The sequence below is a fragment of the Jaculus jaculus genome, chromosome 1, assembly GCF_020740685.1.
Source record: "Jaculus jaculus isolate mJacJac1 chromosome 1, mJacJac1.mat.Y.cur, whole genome shotgun sequence".
Classification (NCBI taxonomy): domain Eukaryota; kingdom Metazoa; phylum Chordata; class Mammalia; order Rodentia; family Dipodidae; genus Jaculus; species Jaculus jaculus.
The window spans coordinates 128,275,440-128,295,801 of NC_059102.1; the positions used below are offsets into that span (position 1 = coordinate 128,275,440).

The 20,362-nt window shown below is 45.0% G+C and overlaps 2 protein-coding genes across 3 annotated transcripts in view; one reads left to right on the forward strand and one right to left on the reverse strand.

The window, feature by feature from the left end:
• Positions 1–1,888: 1,888 nt before the first annotated feature.
• Hspa5 (heat shock protein family A (Hsp70) member 5) lies at positions 1,889–6,725 on the forward strand. The gene is made up of 9 exons (XM_004662806.3): positions 1,889–2,043; positions 2,145–2,370; positions 2,476–2,707; positions 3,212–3,349; positions 3,795–3,907; positions 3,992–4,382; positions 4,503–4,740; positions 4,965–5,132; positions 5,822–6,725. The coding sequence occupies exons 2-9, from the start codon at positions 2,246–2,248 to the stop codon at positions 6,382–6,384; spliced, it is 1,968 nt and encodes a 655-aa protein (XP_004662863.1). The 5' UTR covers positions 1,889–2,043; positions 2,145–2,245; the 3' UTR covers positions 6,385–6,725.
• Positions 6,726–8,160: 1,435 nt separating this feature from the next.
• Positions 8,161–20,362, reverse strand: part of Rabepk (Rab9 effector protein with kelch motifs) — a 41,752-nt gene continuing 29,550 nt past the window's right edge. For both annotated transcript variants that reach the window (XM_045153665.1, XM_004662804.2), the window contains 4 exons: positions 18,178–18,339; positions 13,425–13,574; positions 8,954–9,103; positions 8,161–8,478 (listed from right to left, as the gene is read on the reverse strand). In XM_045153665.1, the coding sequence (XP_045009600.1) occupies positions 8,186–8,478; positions 8,954–9,103; positions 13,425–13,574; positions 18,178–18,339 (755 nt within the window). In that variant the 3' untranslated portion in view covers positions 8,161–8,185. The remainder of the gene's footprint in view (positions 8,479–8,953; positions 9,104–13,424; positions 13,575–18,177; positions 18,340–20,362) is intronic.

A 20,362-nucleotide genomic window follows, 5' to 3' on the forward strand; every position in this document is an offset into this window, starting at 1 on the left:
CAGGAGACCCTGTCTCCAAAGGGGGGGGGCTGGAAAGGCTATGGAGAGATGGCTTAAGATGCTTACTTTCAAAGCCTAAGGACTCAGGTTGGATTCCTCAGTACCCATGTAAGTCAGATGCACAAGGTGGCACATACATTTGAAGTTTGTTTGTGGTGACTAGAGGCCCTGGTGTGTCCATTCTCCTCCTATCTGCCTCTTTCTCACTCTCAAATTAGTAAAATAATTTTTAAAGACCGAAAAATCAAACCAAAGAATAATGCAAGCTGGGCATGGTATTGCATGCCTTTAATCTCAGCACTTGGGAGGCAGAGAGATAGGACTACTGAGTTCAAGGCATGCCTGGGACTAGAGTGAGATCCAGATCAGCCTGGGCAAGAGACCCTACGTGGGGGGTGGGGGGGAAGAATACTGCAAGTCTGGCGTGGTGGCACAAGCCTTTAATTCCAGCATTTTGGAGGCAAAGGTAGATGGAATTCTGCAGCAGAGTAATCTTAAATAGAGGCCTTTTTTTTTTTTTTTTTTTTTTGGTGGTGGTGGGGGGTTGAGGTAGGGTCTCACTTTAGCTCATGCTGACCTGAAATTCACTATGTAGTCTCAGGGTGGCCTTGAACTCAAGGCAATCCTCCCACCTCTGCCCCCCTCCCTAGTGCTGGGACTAAAGGCCTGCACTATCACACCTGACCCAGTAGCCATTATTATTATTTTATTTACTTGCAAGGAGGGAGAGGGGGCGGATTGTATGCACACAGCAGGGCCTCCAGCCGCTGCAAACTCCAGACACTTGTGCCACTTTGTGCATCTGGCTTTAAGACGGCATTGGGGAACGGAACCTGGGTTGTCAGACTCTGCAGCAAGTGCTTTGAGCGCTGAGCCATCTCTCCCAACCAATTATTATTTTCAACATGGTATTACATGAGTAAAGCTTTACCAACTTCTGTTGCCTGCCCAACGATTTTAGTATATCAGTCTTTTTACAGGCGTGAAGCTAGAAAGGTCTCCAGAATGGATAAGAAGGGGCTGGACAGATGGTTCAGCAGTTAAAGGCGCTTACTTTCAACCTTCTAAAGGTGGGAGATAAGGACTTGAAAGAGACATGAGGGGCAGTGGTGAGGAAGACCCGGGGTGGGGGTGGGGTGGGGTGGGGAAGGGGTTTACAAACTAGAGAAAAATGACCATTCCAGGATGGGAGTGCCATTCTCAGGAAGAGAGCTGCCATAGTGGGCAGGAGACTCAGGAAGACAAGACAGTACAGTCCAGTCCGTTCTGGAGTTTATCCCCGCAACAGAACAATTCGGAAAGGCCTTGAATAGAGCTGGGCGGGGGCGCATGTTAGCAGGTCACATGATTTGTAGCCGAGCAGACCCCAGCCTAGGCCCCACCTCGAGGACTGTGGTGGATGAACAAAGACTTTGAACCTGGGCCTTCCCAGGACCCGTGGTGCCGGCTTAGGGCAGAGGAAGCACTGTGTTCAGAGGCGATCAGAGAATCGATGCACACAGGATGGAACCTAGGAGGAGAAAAGTCCATTACTGCTTCGCGGTAAGAGGCAGAGGCAGGAAGGATGTCAGTTAAGAAGCGAAACCCCTGGTCTCATCGCCCTGAGGGAACAGAGGCACAGAGCGGACTCCATGCAGTTCCCCAGGGCCCAGGCGTCACGGCCCGACCTGAGCGGTTCGCGGCGGAAGCCGCCTCGGGGTGAGAGGTCGTGTGAGGGACAGGCAGTTGCTGAACCAATGGAGACAGCGCATAGAGCGGAAGTTGCCTCTTATTGGTGTTCGTTGCGAAGGCCCAGTAGCCAATAACTCCGTCCGAGGGGCGTAGCCGTGACGTTAGTTGCGGAGGGGGCCGCTTCGAATCGGCGGCGGCCAGCTTGGTGGTATGGACCAATCATCGACCTCCAACGAGAAGTGTTTTCACCAATCAGCGGCCTCCACGATGGGGCTGGGGGGAGGGTATATAAGTCGAGACGGCGACGGCGCGCTAGACAGTGATTAAGACAACACACGGAGAGAAGCGTAGAGACTCGCGATTTTGAGAGAGGTAAGCGCCGTGGCCTGCTTTTTTTTTTTTTTTTTTTTTGGTAGGCCTGCTCAAAGCTTTCGTCGTGTCCGGTCCTGAGCTCTGTCTTCTGTTACCCTCAGATCGGAACCCGAGTTAAGCTCCCGTGCTGCCGCCTGTTGCTGAACCTTCTGAGACTCCCGACAGACCGACTGACGACTGACTGGCCGACACCGCCGGCAAGATGAAGCTGTGTATGGTGGCGGCGGCGGCGCTGCTGCTGCTCTGCGCGGTGTGGGCCGAAGAGGAAGACAAAAAGGAGGATGTGGGGACGGTGGTCGGCATCGACTTGGGGACCACATACTCCTGGTAAGTGAGCGTTTGTGGAAGGGGGAGAGTGGGGCGTGGCCTCCTGGACTGGCTTGAACAGCGGGGCGCTGATTCCTTTTCTGTTGGGTTTCCCTCCACCCCCAGTGTCGGTGTGTTCAAGAACGGCCGCGTGGAGATCATCGCCAACGATCAAGGCAACCGCATCACGCCGTCTTATGTCGCCTTCACCCCCGAAGGGGAGCGGCTGATCGGCGATGCGGCCAAGAACCAGCTCACCTCCAACCCCGAGAACACGGTCTTCGACGCCAAGCGCCTCATCGGACGCACTTGGAACGACCCATCTGTGCAGCAAGACATCAAGTTCTTACCTTTCAAGGTAGGGCACGGTGTAGGGATTAGTGAGGGTGATAGGAGTACTTACTGTTATAAAAAGCCTTTTGGCGGGCTGGAGAGATGGCTCAGCAGTTAATGCACCAAAGCCTAATGATGCGAGTTCTATTCCCCATTACCCACCCATGTAAAGCCAGATGTACAAAGACATGCATCTGGAGTTCATTTGCAGTGGCTAGAGGTCCTGGGGTGCCCATACTCACTCTTTGTATTTTTCTGTTTTACTGCTTGCAAATAAATACATTTTTTAAAGTCATCGGGAATAAGATGGAGCCATGATACGTTAGATAATGTGGTAACAGTTGCTCTAAAATAGTTTAAGATTGAAAGACCAAAACTGAAATGAAATTAGTGTACCAGATACAGTTTCTAGCTTCAGTCAGTGTTACTCCAAAGAACCAAAGTAAATTAAGCTATTAAGGAGGAAGTGGGTCTTTGAGGTGTCATTGCTTCTGTGTCTGAAAATTTGTTACACCATTCTATGCAATAGGTGGTTGAAAAGAAAACTAAACCCTACATTCAAGTTGATATTGGAGGTGGTCAAACCAAGACATTTGCCCCGGAGGAAATTTCTGCTATGGTTCTCACTAAAATGAAAGAAACTGCTGAAGCTTATTTGGGAAAGAAGGTAAATACTTATAGAGTAATATTAAGGGTTTAGTAATCGCTGCTCATGGTTGGCTTATGTGTGGAAGCCTTTATGGTTTAAAAATCTGAATCTGATAATTTCCATCTTAGCATGTTTAATTAGTACTTTATTGTATACCAAACAAAAATGCTACACAATTTACATGTGTTATTTCTGTGTGTTCTGTGGATACAAAATTGTATATTTTAGTTTTTTTTTTTTTTAGTTTTTCAAGGTAGGGTCTCACTCTAGTCCAGGCTGACCTGGAATTCACTATGGAGTCTCAGGGTGGCCTTGAACTCACGTGTGCTGGGATTAAAGGCGTGCACCACCATGCCTGACTCAAAATTGTATATTTTATATCTTCTTACCAGTAAGCTGACTTAAAGTAGTAGTTTGTACTTTATAAGGGCTAAGCATACTTAATGACCTTTTGTCCTTTTAGGTTACTCATGCAGTTGTTACTGTACCTGCCTATTTTAATGATGCCCAAAGGCAAGCAACCAAAGATGCTGGAACTATTGCTGGTTTGAATGTCATGAGGATCATCAATGAGCCGTAAGTGTGAGATTCTGAGGCATGTTTGCCATATAGGGGGAATGTGAACTAGGTTAAATTTTTCCCTTTTTTCACTCTTAACAGTACAGCAGCTGCTATTGCTTATGGCTTGGATAAGAGGGAAGGAGAGAAGAACATCCTGGTATTTGACCTGGGTGGTGGAACTTTTGATGTGTCTCTTCTCACCATTGACAATGGTGTCTTCGAAGTTGTGGCTACGAATGGAGATACTCATTTGGGTGGGGAAGACTTTGACCAGCGTGTTATGGAGCACTTCATCAAGCTGTACAAAAAGAAGACTGGCAAAGATGTTAGAAAAGACAACAGAGCTGTCCAGAAACTTCGTCGTGAGGTAGAAAAGGCCAAACGGGCCCTATCTTCTCAACATCAAGCAAGAATTGAAATTGAGTCCTTCTATGAAGGAGAAGACTTTTCTGAGACGTTGACTCGGGCCAAATTTGAAGAGCTGAACATGGTATGTTACACTTACCTTTCTTAATGAGATCTAGTTAAACTCCACAATTTAGAATACATGGTGTAGATAACTATAAACAATATTTGGGCATAACAGCACTGATTGTGTCTTTTATTCTAGGACTTGTTCCGGTCTACTATGAAGCCTGTCCAGAAAGTGTTAGAGGATTCTGATTTGAAGAAATCTGATATTGATGAAATTGTTCTTGTTGGTGGCTCTACTCGAATTCCAAAGATTCAGCAACTGGTGAAAGAGTTCTTCAATGGCAAGGAGCCATCCCGTGGCATAAACCCAGATGAGGCTGTAGCATATGGTGCTGCTGTCCAGGCTGGTGTACTCTCTGGTGATCAAGATACAGGTAGGTCACTGTGACTGCTTGATGGAAAGATTATTGGATGTTGCTTTGTAAAACAGTAGAATGTGGGCAACTAGGTCACACAGCTAATACAAATTTAATTTGTTTGTGCATAGAACTTAAGCAAATGTCAAAATAGAGAAGATAAACTTAGTTCATGAGGAGATTGGTTGGTAGTGTTTTTATGGCTGGAATTAGAATTTAACCTGATTAATTTATCTTTGCAGGTGACCTTGTACTGCTTGATGTATGTCCCCTTACACTTGGTATTGAAACTGTGGGAGGTGTCATGACCAAACTGATTCCAAGGAACACTGTGGTACCCACTAAGAAGTCTCAGATCTTTTCTACAGCTTCTGATAATCAACCAACTGTTACAATCAAGGTCTATGAAGGTAATTACTTACACATTTGCAAAAATTGACTTTTATTTCTCTCGAGGTAGGTAGGGTCTAGCCTGGGCTGACCTGGACTATGTAGTCTCAAGATGGCCTCAAATTTGTGGAGATCCTCCTACCTCTGCCTCCCAAGTGCTGGATTAAGGGTGGGCCCCACCATGCTTGGCAAAGAACATGGCTTTTTAAAAAATATGTTTATTTATTTATTTTTTGTTTTTTTGAGGTAGGGTCCCACTCTAGCTCAGGTTCTCCTGGAATTCACTAGGTAGTCTCAGGGTGGCCTTAAACTCAACACAATCCTCCTACCTCTGCCTCCCAAGTGCTGGGATTACAGGTGTGCAACACCACACCCAGCTAAAAAATATATTTAAATGGCTAGAGTTGAAGAAATACCTTACGCTTTTCAAATGGGGAGGTTCTTAATTTGGTTAGTGTCGATTAGTAAAGCTATTACTTAATCTATTTAATAGCACTCTTGCCCACTGACTTCTAAAATACAAGAACAAGAAAAGAGGGTTACAGTACTATTAAAGGAGATAAGTGGAATCCAATTGATGCTTCTTGAAATACTGAGTCAGTCACCGTTCCCTTGATAAAATGTCTTTGGCCCACTATAGACTGAAACATGGGAATTCAAATGTGCTAATGCTTGTGGATAACAATTTTTTCCTACATACAACTCCCAGGTGAACGACCCTTGACAAAAGACAACCACCTTCTGGGTACATTTGATCTGACTGGAATTCCTCCTGCTCCCCGAGGGGTGCCCCAGATTGAAGTCACTTTTGAAATAGATGTGAATGGCATTCTTCGGGTAACAGCTGAAGACAAAGGTACAGGGAACAAAAATAAGATCACAATTACCAATGACCAAAACCGCTTGACACCTGAAGAAATTGAAAGAATGGTTAATGATGCTGAGAAGTTTGCTGAGGAAGACAAAAAACTTAAAGAGCGTATTGATACTAGGAATGAGTTGGAAAGCTATGCCTACTCTCTTAAGAATCAGATTGGAGATAAAGAAAAGCTGGGAGGTAAACTTTCTTCTGAAGATAAGGAGACCATGGAAAAAGCTGTAGAGGAAAAGATTGAATGGCTGGAAAGTCACCAAGATGCTGACATTGAAGACTTTAAAGCTAAAAAGAAGGAACTAGAAGAAATTGTTCAGCCAATTATCAGCAAACTCTATGGAAGTGCAGGCCCGCCCCCAACTGGTGAAGAGGACACAGCAGAAAAAGATGAGTTGTAGACACTGATCTGCTAGAGTTGTAATATTGTAAATACTGGACTCAGGAACTTTCGTTAGGAGAAAATTGAGAGAACTTAAGTCTCGAATGTAATTGGAATCTTCACCTTAGAGTGGAGTTGAAAATGCTATAGCCCAAGTGGCTGTTTACTGCTTTTCATTAGCAGTTGCTCACATGTCTTGGGGGCGGGGAGAAGAATTGGCTATCTTTAAAATTGAGTAAAAAAAGCTGGGTAAGGGTGTGTGTTCACCTCAGAAATGTTCTATTTAACAATTGGGTCATGCATATGTGGTATAGGAACTTTTTTCTACCATAAATGACACCAATAAATGTTTGTTATTTACACTGGTCTAATTTTTTGTGGAAGGCTTTCTAATTATGAAGATAAAAGAAAGGCTAGATTTAAATGTGTGTGGGATGGAGAGGGAGTTGGGATATTGGGATAATCTATATTTCCAGGAAATCTGTCTAGTTTTTTTTTTTTTTTTTTTTTTTTTTTTTTTTTGAGGGTAGGGTCTTACTCTAGGCTGACCTGGAATTCACTGTGTAGTCTTAGGCTGGCCTTGAAGTCAGTGATCCTCCTGCCTCTGCCTCCCAAGTGCTGGGATTAAACATGTGTGTGTGACAATGCCTGGCACAATTGAAATTTCTTAATTTCTCCTTAAAACTGCACTTTGCTTTTTTTTTGGGGGGGGGTTGAGGTAGGGTTTCATCCTAGCCCAGGCTGACCTGGAACTGACTACTTACTATGTAGTCTCAGGGTGGCCTTGAACTCCTACCTCTGTCTCCCAAGTGTTGAGATTAAAGGTGTGCACCAACAGGCCCAGTGTCACTTTGCTTTATAGCAACCTGGATTCTGCCTCCACCTCCCCCAGGAACCCCAGGAAGGGTCTCACTGTAGCCCAGGTTGACCTGGAACTCCTACTTCTCTGTGCTGAGACTTAAGATTGTGCACCACCATGCTCTGGACTGTCTGTTTAGAATTGCTGGAGTACCAGTCCTGGAATCCCAGGTCTTCAGGATGCTCAGATAGGGGATGACAAGTTTAAGGACAGCGTTGGCACCTTAGATGGCCTCAAAAGACTGAGAAAAGTTGGGGGGGGGGGATGACTAGAGAGAGCTTAGTGGGTAAGGTGCTTTCCTGGCAAAGAGATTCCCCAGTACCCATGTAAAACCAGTGATGTGTGTATCTGGAGTCTGCAGTAACTGGAGGCCCTAATGCACCCATAATTCTTATTTGAAATAATTTATATTTAAAATAAAGGAGTTGGGGACATAAGTACATTAAGTGTGAAGCCCTACACTTAGTCTCTGGTAAATAAGAAAAAAAGCTAGATGTGACCAGATGACACATGTGGTACAGAATTTATTTTTTTGAGGTAGGCTCTCTCTCTAGCCTAGGCTGACCTAGGCTACCTCCTACCTCTGCCTCCCAAATGCTCGGATTAAAGGCATGTGCCACCATGTTCAGGCAAAAAAATATTTTTGGGTATATAAAAAAGTTAAATGTTTTAATTAACTTTTTTTTTTTCCAAGGTAGGGTCTTGTTCTCTAGCCTAGGCTGACCCGGAATTCACTATGTACATGTCTCAGCATGGCTGGAACTCAGTGACGGGTCTTAAAGGCATGCACCACCACCCTTGCCTGTTTTTCGATTTAGAGTTCTGCCTAGCCGAGGCTGACTTGAAACTCTGTAGTTCCAGGTTGATCTTGACCTTATAGTGATCCTCCTACCTTAGTTTCCCAAATGCTGGGAAACTAAGCATGGCCAGCTTCACTTAAGAGTAATAAGAAATGGGTTTATTAGTCAACTACAGTCACAATACAGTCGTCATAGATTTCCCCTTCTGTATTCATTCCACCAAACACAAAACAGAGTAGTGTGTCAGTCTGATTCTTCTCTTGCAAGTCACCAACATGGGTCACTCCTGTACCAGTGGAGTCCCCTTTCTCAGCTTCACAGTTTAGAGTGACAGAGTCTAAGTCTTCTTTCTCAGAGGCAGCTGTCACTGGCCATGGAATGATACACATGGAATGGTCCAATCGTCCAGCAGGTAAGAAAGTGTCAAACTGAAGCAAAGTCCAATGCTGTTTTTCTATGTTAGGGGAAAAGAAGTTCAAATTAAGAAAGTTCCAGAAATAGCAACTTACTGTATCAGCTAAGCTACAAACAAAAAGATAAAAGGGAAAAGACCAGGCTGGGCCTGGTGGCAAAGACCTATAATCCTATGGCTGGTCTCACTATGGAGCTAGTCAGTGCTATATGGTACAACTGGATTAGTTCCTAGTGGTGGGGGAGGGGCAAGGTCTTTTCAGTAGCCTAGGCTGCCCTGTCCTAGAACTCAGGTTCATATCCCAGGTTGGCCAGTCCTAGAATTTATGTATCCCAGCTTGGCCTTGAACTCGGAGCAGTCCTCTACCTTAGCCTTCCAATGCTGAAATTAAAGGACAGGAAGGAGCTGTCCCTGGATTTAGACATGGAGTACCAAACTGAAATGAACAAAGCTCTGTGGCACTTTTGAAAGGATGCAACAATTTTTTGAAGACCGGGCGTGACAGCTGCTTGCTTACCTGTGTGATACTGGTACATAGTGTCCAGGGCTCCTGTGGGAGTCATTCCCCCAAATACATACACATGCTTTCCCACAGCCACAGCCGAGTGAGCAGCACAGCCTTCTGGAGCAGCCCCAGTGGGACTAAGCTTCAGCCATTTCATGTCACCTGCCAAGAGAAGGAGGGTTTTTTTCCTTTTTTTTTTTTTTTGTTTTTTTTTTTTGTTTTTTTGAGATAGGGTCTCTAACTCAGTCTGACCTGTAATTCACTCTGTATTCTCAGGATGGCCTTGAACTCTTGGCAATCCTCCTCCTCAGTGCTGGGATTAAAGGTGTGTGCCAGCACGCCTGGGAGGAGGAGTTTTGATACATGGGCTAAAATGCAGTTTTAGATTGCTTGTTACAGTTTGCAAAGCAATCAATTGTTGAGGGTTATTCACAGGGAGCTGTGAAAGCAATGGGCAAAGTTTAGGGTGCATACAAACTATTAGGGGGAGCCTGAGATATTGGTCAGTACTCCTAGGAGTGACAGCAGGGCTCAGCAATCTGTTAACACGCATCTCATAGAATTCTGTTTTTTTTTTTTTTTTTTTTTGAGGTAGGGTTTTACGCAAGCCCAGGCTGACCTGGAATTCACTATGTAGTCTCAGGGTGGCCTCGAACTCACGGCCATCCTCCTACCTTTGCCTCCCAAGTGCTGGGATTAAAGGTCTGTGCCACTACACCTGGCCCCATGGGATTATGATATAGGTGGTCTTTAGAGAGCATACTGAGAAATGTGATGCAATGTTTGTTTTGTATTTTAATTTTATATGAGAGAGCGAAAGAGGCAGATAGAGAATGGGTACATCAGGGCCTCTAGCCACTGCAAAAGAACTCCAGATGCATGCACCTCCTTTTGCATTTGGTTTACATGGGTCCTGGAGAGTTGAACCTGGGTTCTTTGGCTTTGCAGGCAAATGCCTTAACTGCTAAGGCATCTCTTCAGCGCCCCCACCCCTTTTAATGTGTGTGAGAGCATGGGCATGTGTGTGGAGGTCAGGGGGACAGCCTTGGGTATCATCCTTAGGAACACAATCCAGCTCCTTTGAGACAGGCTCTTAGAGGCTTGGGGAGATAGTTGACTGGTTAAAGGTGTTTGCTTGCAAAACATGTCAGCCAAGTTCAATCCCCTAGCCATACACATAAAGCAGGACAGATGTTCATATGCAGCAGCAAGAAACCCTGGCATGACCATACACACATGCAAATAAACTAAAGCAATATTTTTACTTATTTTGAGAGAAACAGAGACAGGCAGACAGACAAAGTATGAGCATGCCAGGGCCTCTTGCTAGTAGAAACAAATTCCAGGTGCATGCACCACGTTGTGCATTTGGCTTTACATGGGTACTAGGGAATTGAACACAGACTAGCAGGCTTTGAAAGCAAGACCCTGTAACTGCTGAGCCATCTCTCTAGCCTGTTAAACATTTTTTAAATATCTTTTATTATTATTATTATTATTTATTTTCAAGGTAAGGTCTCACTCTGGCCCAGGCTGACCTGAATTTCACTATGTAGTCTCAGGGTGGCCTTGAACTCGCAACGATCCTTCTACCTCTGCCTCCTGAGTGCTGGGATTAAAGGCATGCACCACATGCCCAGCTTATTTGAGAGAGAAAGAGAAAGCAAGACAGAATGGGTGTGCCAGGGCCTCCAGCCACTGCAAACAAACTCCAGGTGCATGTGACACCTTGTGCTTATGTGGGTCCTGAGGAATCGAACAGAGGTTCTTTGGCTTTGCAGGCAAACACCTTAACCACTAAGCCATCTCTCCAGCGCACACCTGGCATTTTTATGTGGGTTCTGGGGATTGAACACAGGTCGTCATGTTTGAGATTGAGAGGCAGACACTTTATCACTAAGACATCTACCCAGCCTGATACAAGCCTTTATAGTTACAGTGACTGTTACCTTTAATTGATCTTAACTGTTTGGAAAGTAGGTAGGTTTGTTGTTTTTTTTTTTTTTTTTTTTTTGAGGTAGGGTCTTTCTCTAGCCCAGGCTGACCTGGAATTCACTATGTAGTCTCAGAGTGGCCTAGAACTCACAGGGATCCTCCTAACTCGGCCTCCCAAGTGCTGGCGGTGTGTGTGTGTTATGTACAAACATGCAGAAACATGTACATACATGCTTGAAAGTTTAATTTTTTAAAAATATATTTATTTAAAAGAGAAAGAGGGGGAGAGAGAATGGGAATGCCCGGGCCTCCAGCCACTGCAAACAACTCCAGACACGTGCGCCCCCTTGTGCATCTGGCTAGTGTGGGTCCTGGGGAATCCAACCTGGGTCCTTTGGCTTTGCAGGCAAATGCCTTAACCACTAAGCCAGCCCACAAGTTTAATTTTTTTTTTATTTATTTATGCATGAGTACATGTGTGTGACTGCATGCACCAAGGTCTCTTGCTGCTACAAATGAATGCCCATCTACCCTTTTTTTTTTTCTGAGGTAGGGTCTCACTCTAGCCCAGGCTGATGTGGAATTCACTATGTATTCTCTGGGTGGCCTCCAATCATGTGATTCTCCTACCTCTGCCTCCTAAGTGCTGGGATTAAAGACATGCACCACCACACCTGGCTTTGCCCATCTATCTTTACATGGGTGTATGGAGAGTTGAACCCCGGCAGACAGGGTTTGCAAGCTAGCACCTTTAATTGCTGAGCCATCTCTCCAGCCCCATTCCTGAATGCTTTATTTTTAGAAAATGATTGTTCATTTACTTATTAGTGAGAATAAATGAGTCAGGGCCTCCTGCCACTGTAAATGAACTCCAAATACATATGCCACTTTTGTGCATTAGGTTTTACAACAGGTACTAGGACTTGAGCCAAGCAAGCACCTTTAACTGCTGAACCATCTCTCCAGCCCTACCTGTATGCTTTAAATACAATGATCTAGAAAACCACTTTGTGAGTGCTAGCTAGACACTCTCAAAATCTTGTCCACGGTGGAAGCCAGGTACGGTGGCACACTCCTTTAATCACAGTACTCTGGAAGCAGAGGTAGGAGGATCACTGTTAGTTCCAGGCCAGCCTGGGCTAGAGTGAGACCCCACCTCAAAACAAACAAAACAACAACAGGGGCTGGAGAGACGGCTCAGCACATAAGGCACTTGCCTGTGAGCATAAGGACCCAGGTTCAATTCCCCAGTACCCACATAAACCAGATGCACAAAGTTAACACATGCATCTGTTCAAATGTAGTGGCTGGAGGCCCTGGCATACCCATTCTCACTATCTGCCTTTTCCTATCTGTCTGTCAAATAAATAAATAAAATATTTAAAAAAAACAAGCTGGGCATGGAACACACACCTTTAATCCCAGCACTCAGAAGGCAGAGGTAGGAGGATCATTGTGAGTTCACGGCCACTCTGAGACTACGTAGTGAATTCCAGGTCAGTCTGGAATAGAGAGAAACTCTACCTGGAAAAACCAAACCAAACCAAACCAAAACAAACAAAAAAATCAACAAGCACAAAAAATATTGGCCACCTAATTCTCAAAACAGTCCTATGCACTGGTATCACATTTGGGTATGGTCTTTCTGGGATTAAAGGCGTGCACCACCACGCCCAGCGATAAGTTAATTTTTTAAAAGAGCAAGGCTGAATTCTTTCAAAGCACATTTAAAAATTTTCACACTAGCCCAAGCCCAGGCTTACCTGGAACTCACTCTGTAGCTCTAGGCTGGTCTCAAATTCACACCTCAGGCTCCAGAGTACTGGGATTAAAGGTGTGTGCCACCATGCCTAGCTTAAAAGTTACTTTACTTATTTATTGATTTTCCAAGGTAGGGTCTCACTCTAGCCCAGGCTGACCTGGAATTCACTATGAAGTCTCAGAGTAACCTTGAACTCACAGTGATCCTCCTGCCCCTGCTTTCCAAATGCTGGGATTAAAGCCATGCGCTGCTATGCCCAGCCTTAAAAATTGTTTGGACAGGGCTGAAGAGGCTTACTGGTTAGGCCCTTACCTGTGAAGCCTAAGGACCTTGGATTGAGACTTGATTCCCCAGGACTCATGTTAGCCAGATGCACAAGGGGGCGCATGCATTGGAATTTGTTTGCAGTGGCTGGAGGCCCTGGTGTACCCATTCTCTCTCTCTCCCTTTTTCTCTGTCTGTTGCTCTCAAATAAATAAATAAAAAACAAGGGCTGGAGAGATGGCTTAGCGGTTAAGCGCTTGCCTGTGAAGCCTAAGGACCCCGGTTCGAGGCTCGGTTCCCCAGGTCCCACGTTAGCCAGATGCACAAGGGGGCGCACGCGTCTGGAGTTCGTTTGCACAGGCTGGAAGCCCTGGCGCGCCCATTCTCTCTCTCTGCCTCTATCTGTCTTTCTCTCTGTGTCTGTCACTCTCAAATAAGTAAATAAAAAAAAAAAATTAAAAAAAAAAAAACAACAAAAAATTGTTTGGGCACATATGACATCCTACTTTGTAACACACTTACTTATATCAATGCAATGGAGATCATCAAAGAATTTGTCCCCGGCCAAGCCTCCATGAATGAAGATCTTTGTCCCTGCTGCCACCATCACATGACCATGCCGGGGAGATGGAGGATTTCCAAGTGTCTCTGGCTGGGACCAGGTCAGAGTGTCTACAAAAGTAAATGCACTGACATCAAATGGCAAAGTTATGGAGCACAGCCAAGCCTCTTCAGCACCTCCCTGCAAATAGAGGACATAACACCGGAGTCCTTCATTACAACTCCTCAGGAAAGCAGAGCTCCTTCCCACTACACAGCCTCTGCTAGGACACCTCCAGGCCTGGAAAGACCACAATCTAGCATGCCGGCCCCTTCTCCTGAGCATTAGGAAGCCACTTCTTGGTTTGGATTGAAAAATAAACTCTATTTCTATGTGACAGAACTTCAGAGTCTTTTTTTTTCTTGCATTCTTTTCATTTTTATTTATTTACAGAGACAGAGAGAGAGGGGGAGGGAGAATGGGCACGCCAGAGCCTCTGGCCACTGCAAATGAACTACAGATGCATGTGCTACCATGTATATCTGGCTTACGTGGGACCTAGAGAATCCAACCTGGGTTCGTGGGCTTCACAGGCAAGCACCTTAAAAGCTAAGCCATCTCTCCAGCCGCCCACCATCCCTTTTTGATGTAGGGTCTCCCTCTAGCCTGGGCTGACCTGGAATTCACTATGTAGTCTCAGGGTGGCCTTGAACACGAATAGTGATACTCCTACTTCTGCCTCACTAGTGCTGGGATTAAACGTGTATGCCACCAGTCCTGGCTACATTTTTTTTTTTTTTTTTTTGAGGTAGGGTCTTGCTCTAGGTCACACTGACCTGGAATTAACTCTGTAGCCTCAGGGTGACCTCAAACTTGGGGAAATCCTCCTACCTCAGCCTCCCAAGTGCTCAGATTAAAGGTGTATACCACCATGCATGCCCGGTCAGTCTTTTTTTTTTTTGAGAGAGAGAGAGAGAGAGAAAGGCACATCAGGGCCTTTTCAGCCATGGTGAAAGAACTCCAGACTTGTGCGCCCCCCTTGTGGTCACGTGTGGCATTGCATGCTTGCAACACTCTGGAATACTCAAACATTTCTTAGGCTTTGCAGGCAAGTGTTTTAATTGCTAATATAGCCCCCGAGTGTTTTTTTTTTTTCTTTTTTGGTTTTTTGAGGTAGGTCTCACTCTAGCCCAGGCTGACCTGGAATTCACTATGGAGTCTCACGGTGGCCTTGAACTCATGGCAATCCTCCTACCTCTGCCTCTCGAGTGCTGGGATTAAAGGTGTGTGCCACCATGCCCGGCATGAGTTTTTTTTTAAAGATTTGTTGTTGTTGTTTTTTTGAGGTAGGGTCTCACTCTAGCCCAGGCTGATCTGAAATTCACTATGCGTCTCAGGGCAGACTCAAAATCAGGGAGATCCTCCTACTTCTGCCTCCCAATTGCTGGGACTAATGGTAAATGCCACCACTCCTAACTTTTTCAAAAATTAAATAAAAAAGGGGCTGGAGAGATGACTTAGTGGTTACAGCATTTGCCTGAGAAGCCAAAGGATCCCATTTCAATTCTCCAGGACATACACAAGCCAGATGTACAAGAGGGCACATGCATCTGGAGTTCATTTGCAGTGACTGGAGGCCCTGGCATGTCCATTCTCTCCCCCCCTTTTGATTCTTTCTCTCTCAAATAAATAAATTAAAAAAAAATGAAAAAAACATTTTATTTATTTGAGAGAAAGAAATAGAGTGAGAAAGAGAGAGAGAAAGAATGGGCACACCAGAACCTTTAGCCACTGCAAATGAACTCCAGACACATGTGCCACTTTGTACATATGGCTTTACATGGGTGCTGGGGAACAGAACTCTGGTTCTTAGGCTTTGCAGGCCAGAGCCTTAACAGCTAAACCATTTCTCCAGCTCCAGATTAGTTAACAAGAGGTGCTGGAGAGATGGTTCAGCAGTTAAAGCACTTGCTTACAAAGCCTAACGACCTGAGTTTGATTCCCCAGTACCTACATAAAGCCAGATGCACGAAGTAGCACATGTATCTGGAGTTTGTTTGCAGTGGCTAAGAGGCCCTGGTGTGTCTATTCTCTCTCTCTGTTTCTCTGTCTCTGAGTGCAAATAAATAAATAAGATTGGTAAAAAAAAAAAAAAGTGTGAGCTGGGGATGGTGGCACAAGCTTTTAATTTAATCTCAGCACTTGGGAGGCAGAGGTAGGAGGACTACTATGAGTTTGAGGCTACTCTAATACTACATAGTGAATTCCAGGTCAGCCTGGGCTAGAGTGAGACCTTACCTCAAAAAACAACAACAAAAAAACCTACCTTGGGGCTGGAGAGATGGCTTAGTGGTTAAGCTCTTGCCTGTGAAGCCTAAAGACTCCGGTTCAAGGCTCGATTCCCCAGGACCCACGTTAGCCAGATGCACAAGGGGGCGCACGCATCTGGAGTTCATTTGTAGTGGCTGGAGGCCCTGGCGCGCCCTTTCTCTCTCTCTCTCTGCCTCTTTCTCTCTCTGTCTGTTGCTCTCAAATAAATAAATAAAATTAAACAAAAATTTTAAAAAAAACCTACCTTGAAAAAACAAAAAAAAAAAAGTTTGGGAACTGGGTGTGGTGGTATACACCTTTAATTCTCTTTAATTCTAGCACTGGGAAGGCTGAGGTAGAAGGATCGCTATGAGTTCAAGGCCACTCTGAGACTGCATGGTGATCCTCCTACCACAGCCTCCCAAGTGCTGGAATTAAAGATGTGTATCACCACACCTGGCTAATTTTTTATTTAAAAAATATTTTAGTTATTAATTATTTGCAACTAGAGAGAGAGAAAGAGAGAGAGGAGAGACAAAGCATGCCAGGGCGTCTTGCCATTGCAAATTCCAGGCACATGCCACATTTTGTGCATCTGGCTTTATGTGGGTACTGGAGATTTGAACCTGGGCCGTCAGGCTTTGCAAGTAAGTGTCTTTAACTACTGAGCCATCTCTGCAGGCCTGAAAATGTTTTACACCAATGTGTTCATCACAGACTTGCCTGGAATAGAGCAAAACTGGAGTAGTTTCACAAGCAATGTGTAAATGGTTGGATTACTGCATTGCCATGATACAATACAATGTATTCCTTCAAAATGCTACTGATGGGGGTTGGAGAGATGGCTTAGCAGTTAAGGTGCCTGCCTGAAAAGCTTAACTACATGTATAACCAGAGTTCAATTCCCTAAGACTCACATAAAACCAGATATACAAAGTAGTGCATGTATCTGGAGTTCATCTATATCCTAGAGGCCCTGGCATGCACATTCTCTCTCTCTGGCCCTCTCCTTGCAATAAATAAATAAATAAATGCTAATTAAGGGGGGGTGGTGAGACGGATAAGAACTTAAAATAGCTTGTTTGTAAAGCCTGGCAGCCCTGGTTTGATTCCCTGGTACTCACTTCAAGCCAGGTAAGTCAGCTGCACAAGATGGCACTGCATTTGGAGTTCATTTACAGTGGCAGGAGGCCCTCATGCATCCATTTTCTCTCTGCCTCTCAAATCAATGAAAATGTTAATTAGGGCTGGAGAGATGGCTTAGTGGTTAAGTGCTTGCCTATAAAGCCTAAGGACCTGGGTTCCATTCCCCAGTACCTTGTGAAGCCAGCTGCATAAGGCAGTACATGCATCTGGAGTTCATTTGCAATGGCTTGAGGCCCTGGTATACCCATTCTCTCTATCTGCCTCTCTCTCTCTCTTTCTCTCATATAAATAAATAAATAATTTTAAAAAGTTAATTAAAGTGTGGCACCATGGCAGGCATGGTGGTGCACGCCTTAAATTCCAAAACTGGGGAGGCAGAGGTAGGAGGAGGACTGCTCTGAGTTTGAGGCCAGCCTGGAACTACAGAGTGATTTCCAGGTCAGCTTGGATCAGAGTAAGACCCTACCTTAAGAAAAAAAGAAGGAAAAATGAAAATTGTGGCACCTGCCTCATGCCTATAATTCCAGTACTGGGAAGCTGAGATAGGAGGATCCATTTGAGTTCTAGGTCACTCACTCTGGGCTAGAGCAAGACCTTGCCTCAAAATAAAAACAAAAAAACAAACAACAGGGCTGGAGAGATGGCTTAGTGACTAAGTGCTTGCCTGTGAAGCCTAAGGATCCCAGTTCAAGGCTCAATTCCCCAGTACCCATGTGCCAGACGCACAAGGGGACACATGAGTCTGGAGTTCGTTTGCAGTGACTAGAGGGCCCTGATGTGCCCATTCTTTCTATTTCTCTCTGCCTCATTCTCCCTCTGTCACTCATAAATAAATAAAAATAAGCAAAAACAAAAACAAGCCAGGTGTGGTGGTACACACCTTTAATCCTAGCACTCAGGAGGCAGAATTAGGAGGATAGCTGTGAGTTTGAGGCCAGCCTGAGACTACATAGTGAATTCCAGGTCAGCCTGGGCTATAGTGAGACCCTACCTCAAAAAATAAAACCAGGAAAAAAATAAAAAAATAAAAAAAACACAAGGGCTGGAGAGAGGGCTTAGCAGTAAGGCACTTGCCTACAATGCCTAAGGACCCAGGTTCAATTTCCCACTACCAACACAGGCCATATGCACAAGATGGCACATGTGTTTGAGGTTCTGGTAGTAGCTGGAGGCCCTGGCATGCTCATTCTGTCTGTAGTTTCATGTTCTGACCTCTTCAGGAGGGAAAGTTGGCCCTGTTCAGATAAGCAGCAAGCCCAAGATGCCCCCAGTTCATACCTGCATCAAACACATGCAGCTTCACATCCTGCACAGGCTGAGCACCTCTTTCTCCACCCCCAAAGACATAGAGCTGGTTTCCGATGGCCGCTGATGATGTGTGGAATGTTCTTGGGGATGGTGGTGGTGTGGTCACTTCTGGTGTGGTCCAAATCCTAGTTTCTGGTACAGGGAGAAGGCAGGTACTTAAAACACTCAGGCTCAGGAGGGGCTCTGAACCCACAGCTTTGTGTGAAGCTAGGCAAGGTTTCTACCATTGACCCACATCTCCAGACCCTCACCTGGACTCTTGGTGGGGCTTTTAATGCCCAAGAAGCATAGCCGTCTTGGTCAGGGAGCTCATGCTCACCAATGTCTAGAAGAATAAGGATGATAACCTAGAATTTGCCCAGACTGACCAAATCCCCTAAGGCTAAAAAGCCATACTACAATTAAGAATGAGGGCTGATATAGCTCTGCAAAGTAGGAAGACAGCATTTTGCCTCTATTCAGTGAAGAAGGAAATGGAGGCATTATGGGGTACAGTGATGAATGAGGTCTTGCAGTCAGGTCAGATACCTAGGACTCCTGACTTCAAGACCAATGCTGTTTTTTATTACGAACCCATACGTGCTAATGTGTATACAGAGGTTAACCTTGCTTGCTTATTTGGTCATTTGCTTGGGGACTGGACTTAGAACAGTTTAGAGGAGCTCATCATTGCTCAGAACCCAGGCAAGCATTAAAGCAAGCAAAAGGCTGGGGAAAACAAAGGGAATGTTAACATAAAGAGCCAACACTGGGGACGAATGGCTTAAACAGATTTTGAATTTTACCAAATCCACCAGATTGTTTGAATCTTACCTCTAATAATATTAAGAGGGGAGGGGTAGGAAGGGAGAGGGGAAGAGAGAGAGGATAAGAGAATATGAATGCATGCCTAGTATTGTAAAGAATACAGAGATAAGTTCTGCCCCGTTTTAGAGACAGATTTTTTTCCCTATGACAACTATTTAAATAAAAGCCTTATAAAATCAGAAGAAAAAAAAAAAAAGAATGAGGGCTGAGGGCTGGAAAGATGGCTTAGTGGTTAAGGCACTTGCCTGCAAAGCCAAAGGACCCAGGTTCGATTTCTCAGGACCCACGTAAACCAGATGGGCTAGGTGGTACATGTGTCTGGAGTTCGCTTGAGAGGTTGGAGGCCTTGGTGTGCCCATTCTCTCTCTCTCAAAAATAAATAAATAAAAAATATTTAAAACAATTTCCTTTTATGAATGAGGGCTGGGGTCTGAACACTCAGGTTCAATTCCCCAGCACCCCTGTAAAGCCAGATACAAAGTAGCACATGTGTCTGGAGTTCCTCTGCAGCAGCAAGAGACCCTGGTATCACAAACAGACTGTCAATAGCCCCTCTGAGCACTCTTCAACTTTGTTAGTGACTGTTCCCTGTGCTCAGAGGAGCCCCAAATTTGATAATTTCATTCCCACTAGATGCCAGAGTCCAAATGTGCCAAAAATTTCCCCAAACTATGGCCATTAAAAGAAAGCAGATAGGGCTGGGGAAATGGCTTAGCAGTTAAGGTGTTTGCCTGAGAAGCCTAAAGACCCTGGTTGGATTCCCCAGATCCAGGTAAGCTACATGCACAAGGGGGCACATGCATCTGGTGTTCCTTTGCAATAGCTAGAGGCCCTGGCATGGCCATTCTCTCTTTCTCTCTATCTGTTTCTCTCTCCCTATCTCTCTCAAATAAATAAATAAAGTATTTAAAAAAAGAAAGCAGATAAACTGGGCATGATGGTGCATGCCTTTAAAAAATTATTTATTTATTTGAGAGAGAGAAAGAGGCAGAGAGAGAGAGAGAGAGAGAGAGAGAGTTAGAGAATGGGCACGCCAGGGCCTCCAGCCATTGCAAATGAACTCCAGACGCATACGCCCCTTCTGTATGTGTACCTGGTTTACATGGGTCCTGGAGAGTGGAACCAGGATCCTTTGGCTTTGCAGGGAAAAGCCTTAACCGCTAAGCCATCTTTCCAGCCCCTGATGGTGTATGCTTTTAATTCCAGCACTTGGGAGGCAGAGGTAGGGGGATTGCTGTGAGTATGAGGCCAACCTGGGACTACAGAATGAGTCCAAGGTCAGCCTGGGCTAGAATGAGACCCAACCTCAGAAAAAAAAAAAAGTAGATAATGTTATTGTAGTTTCAGT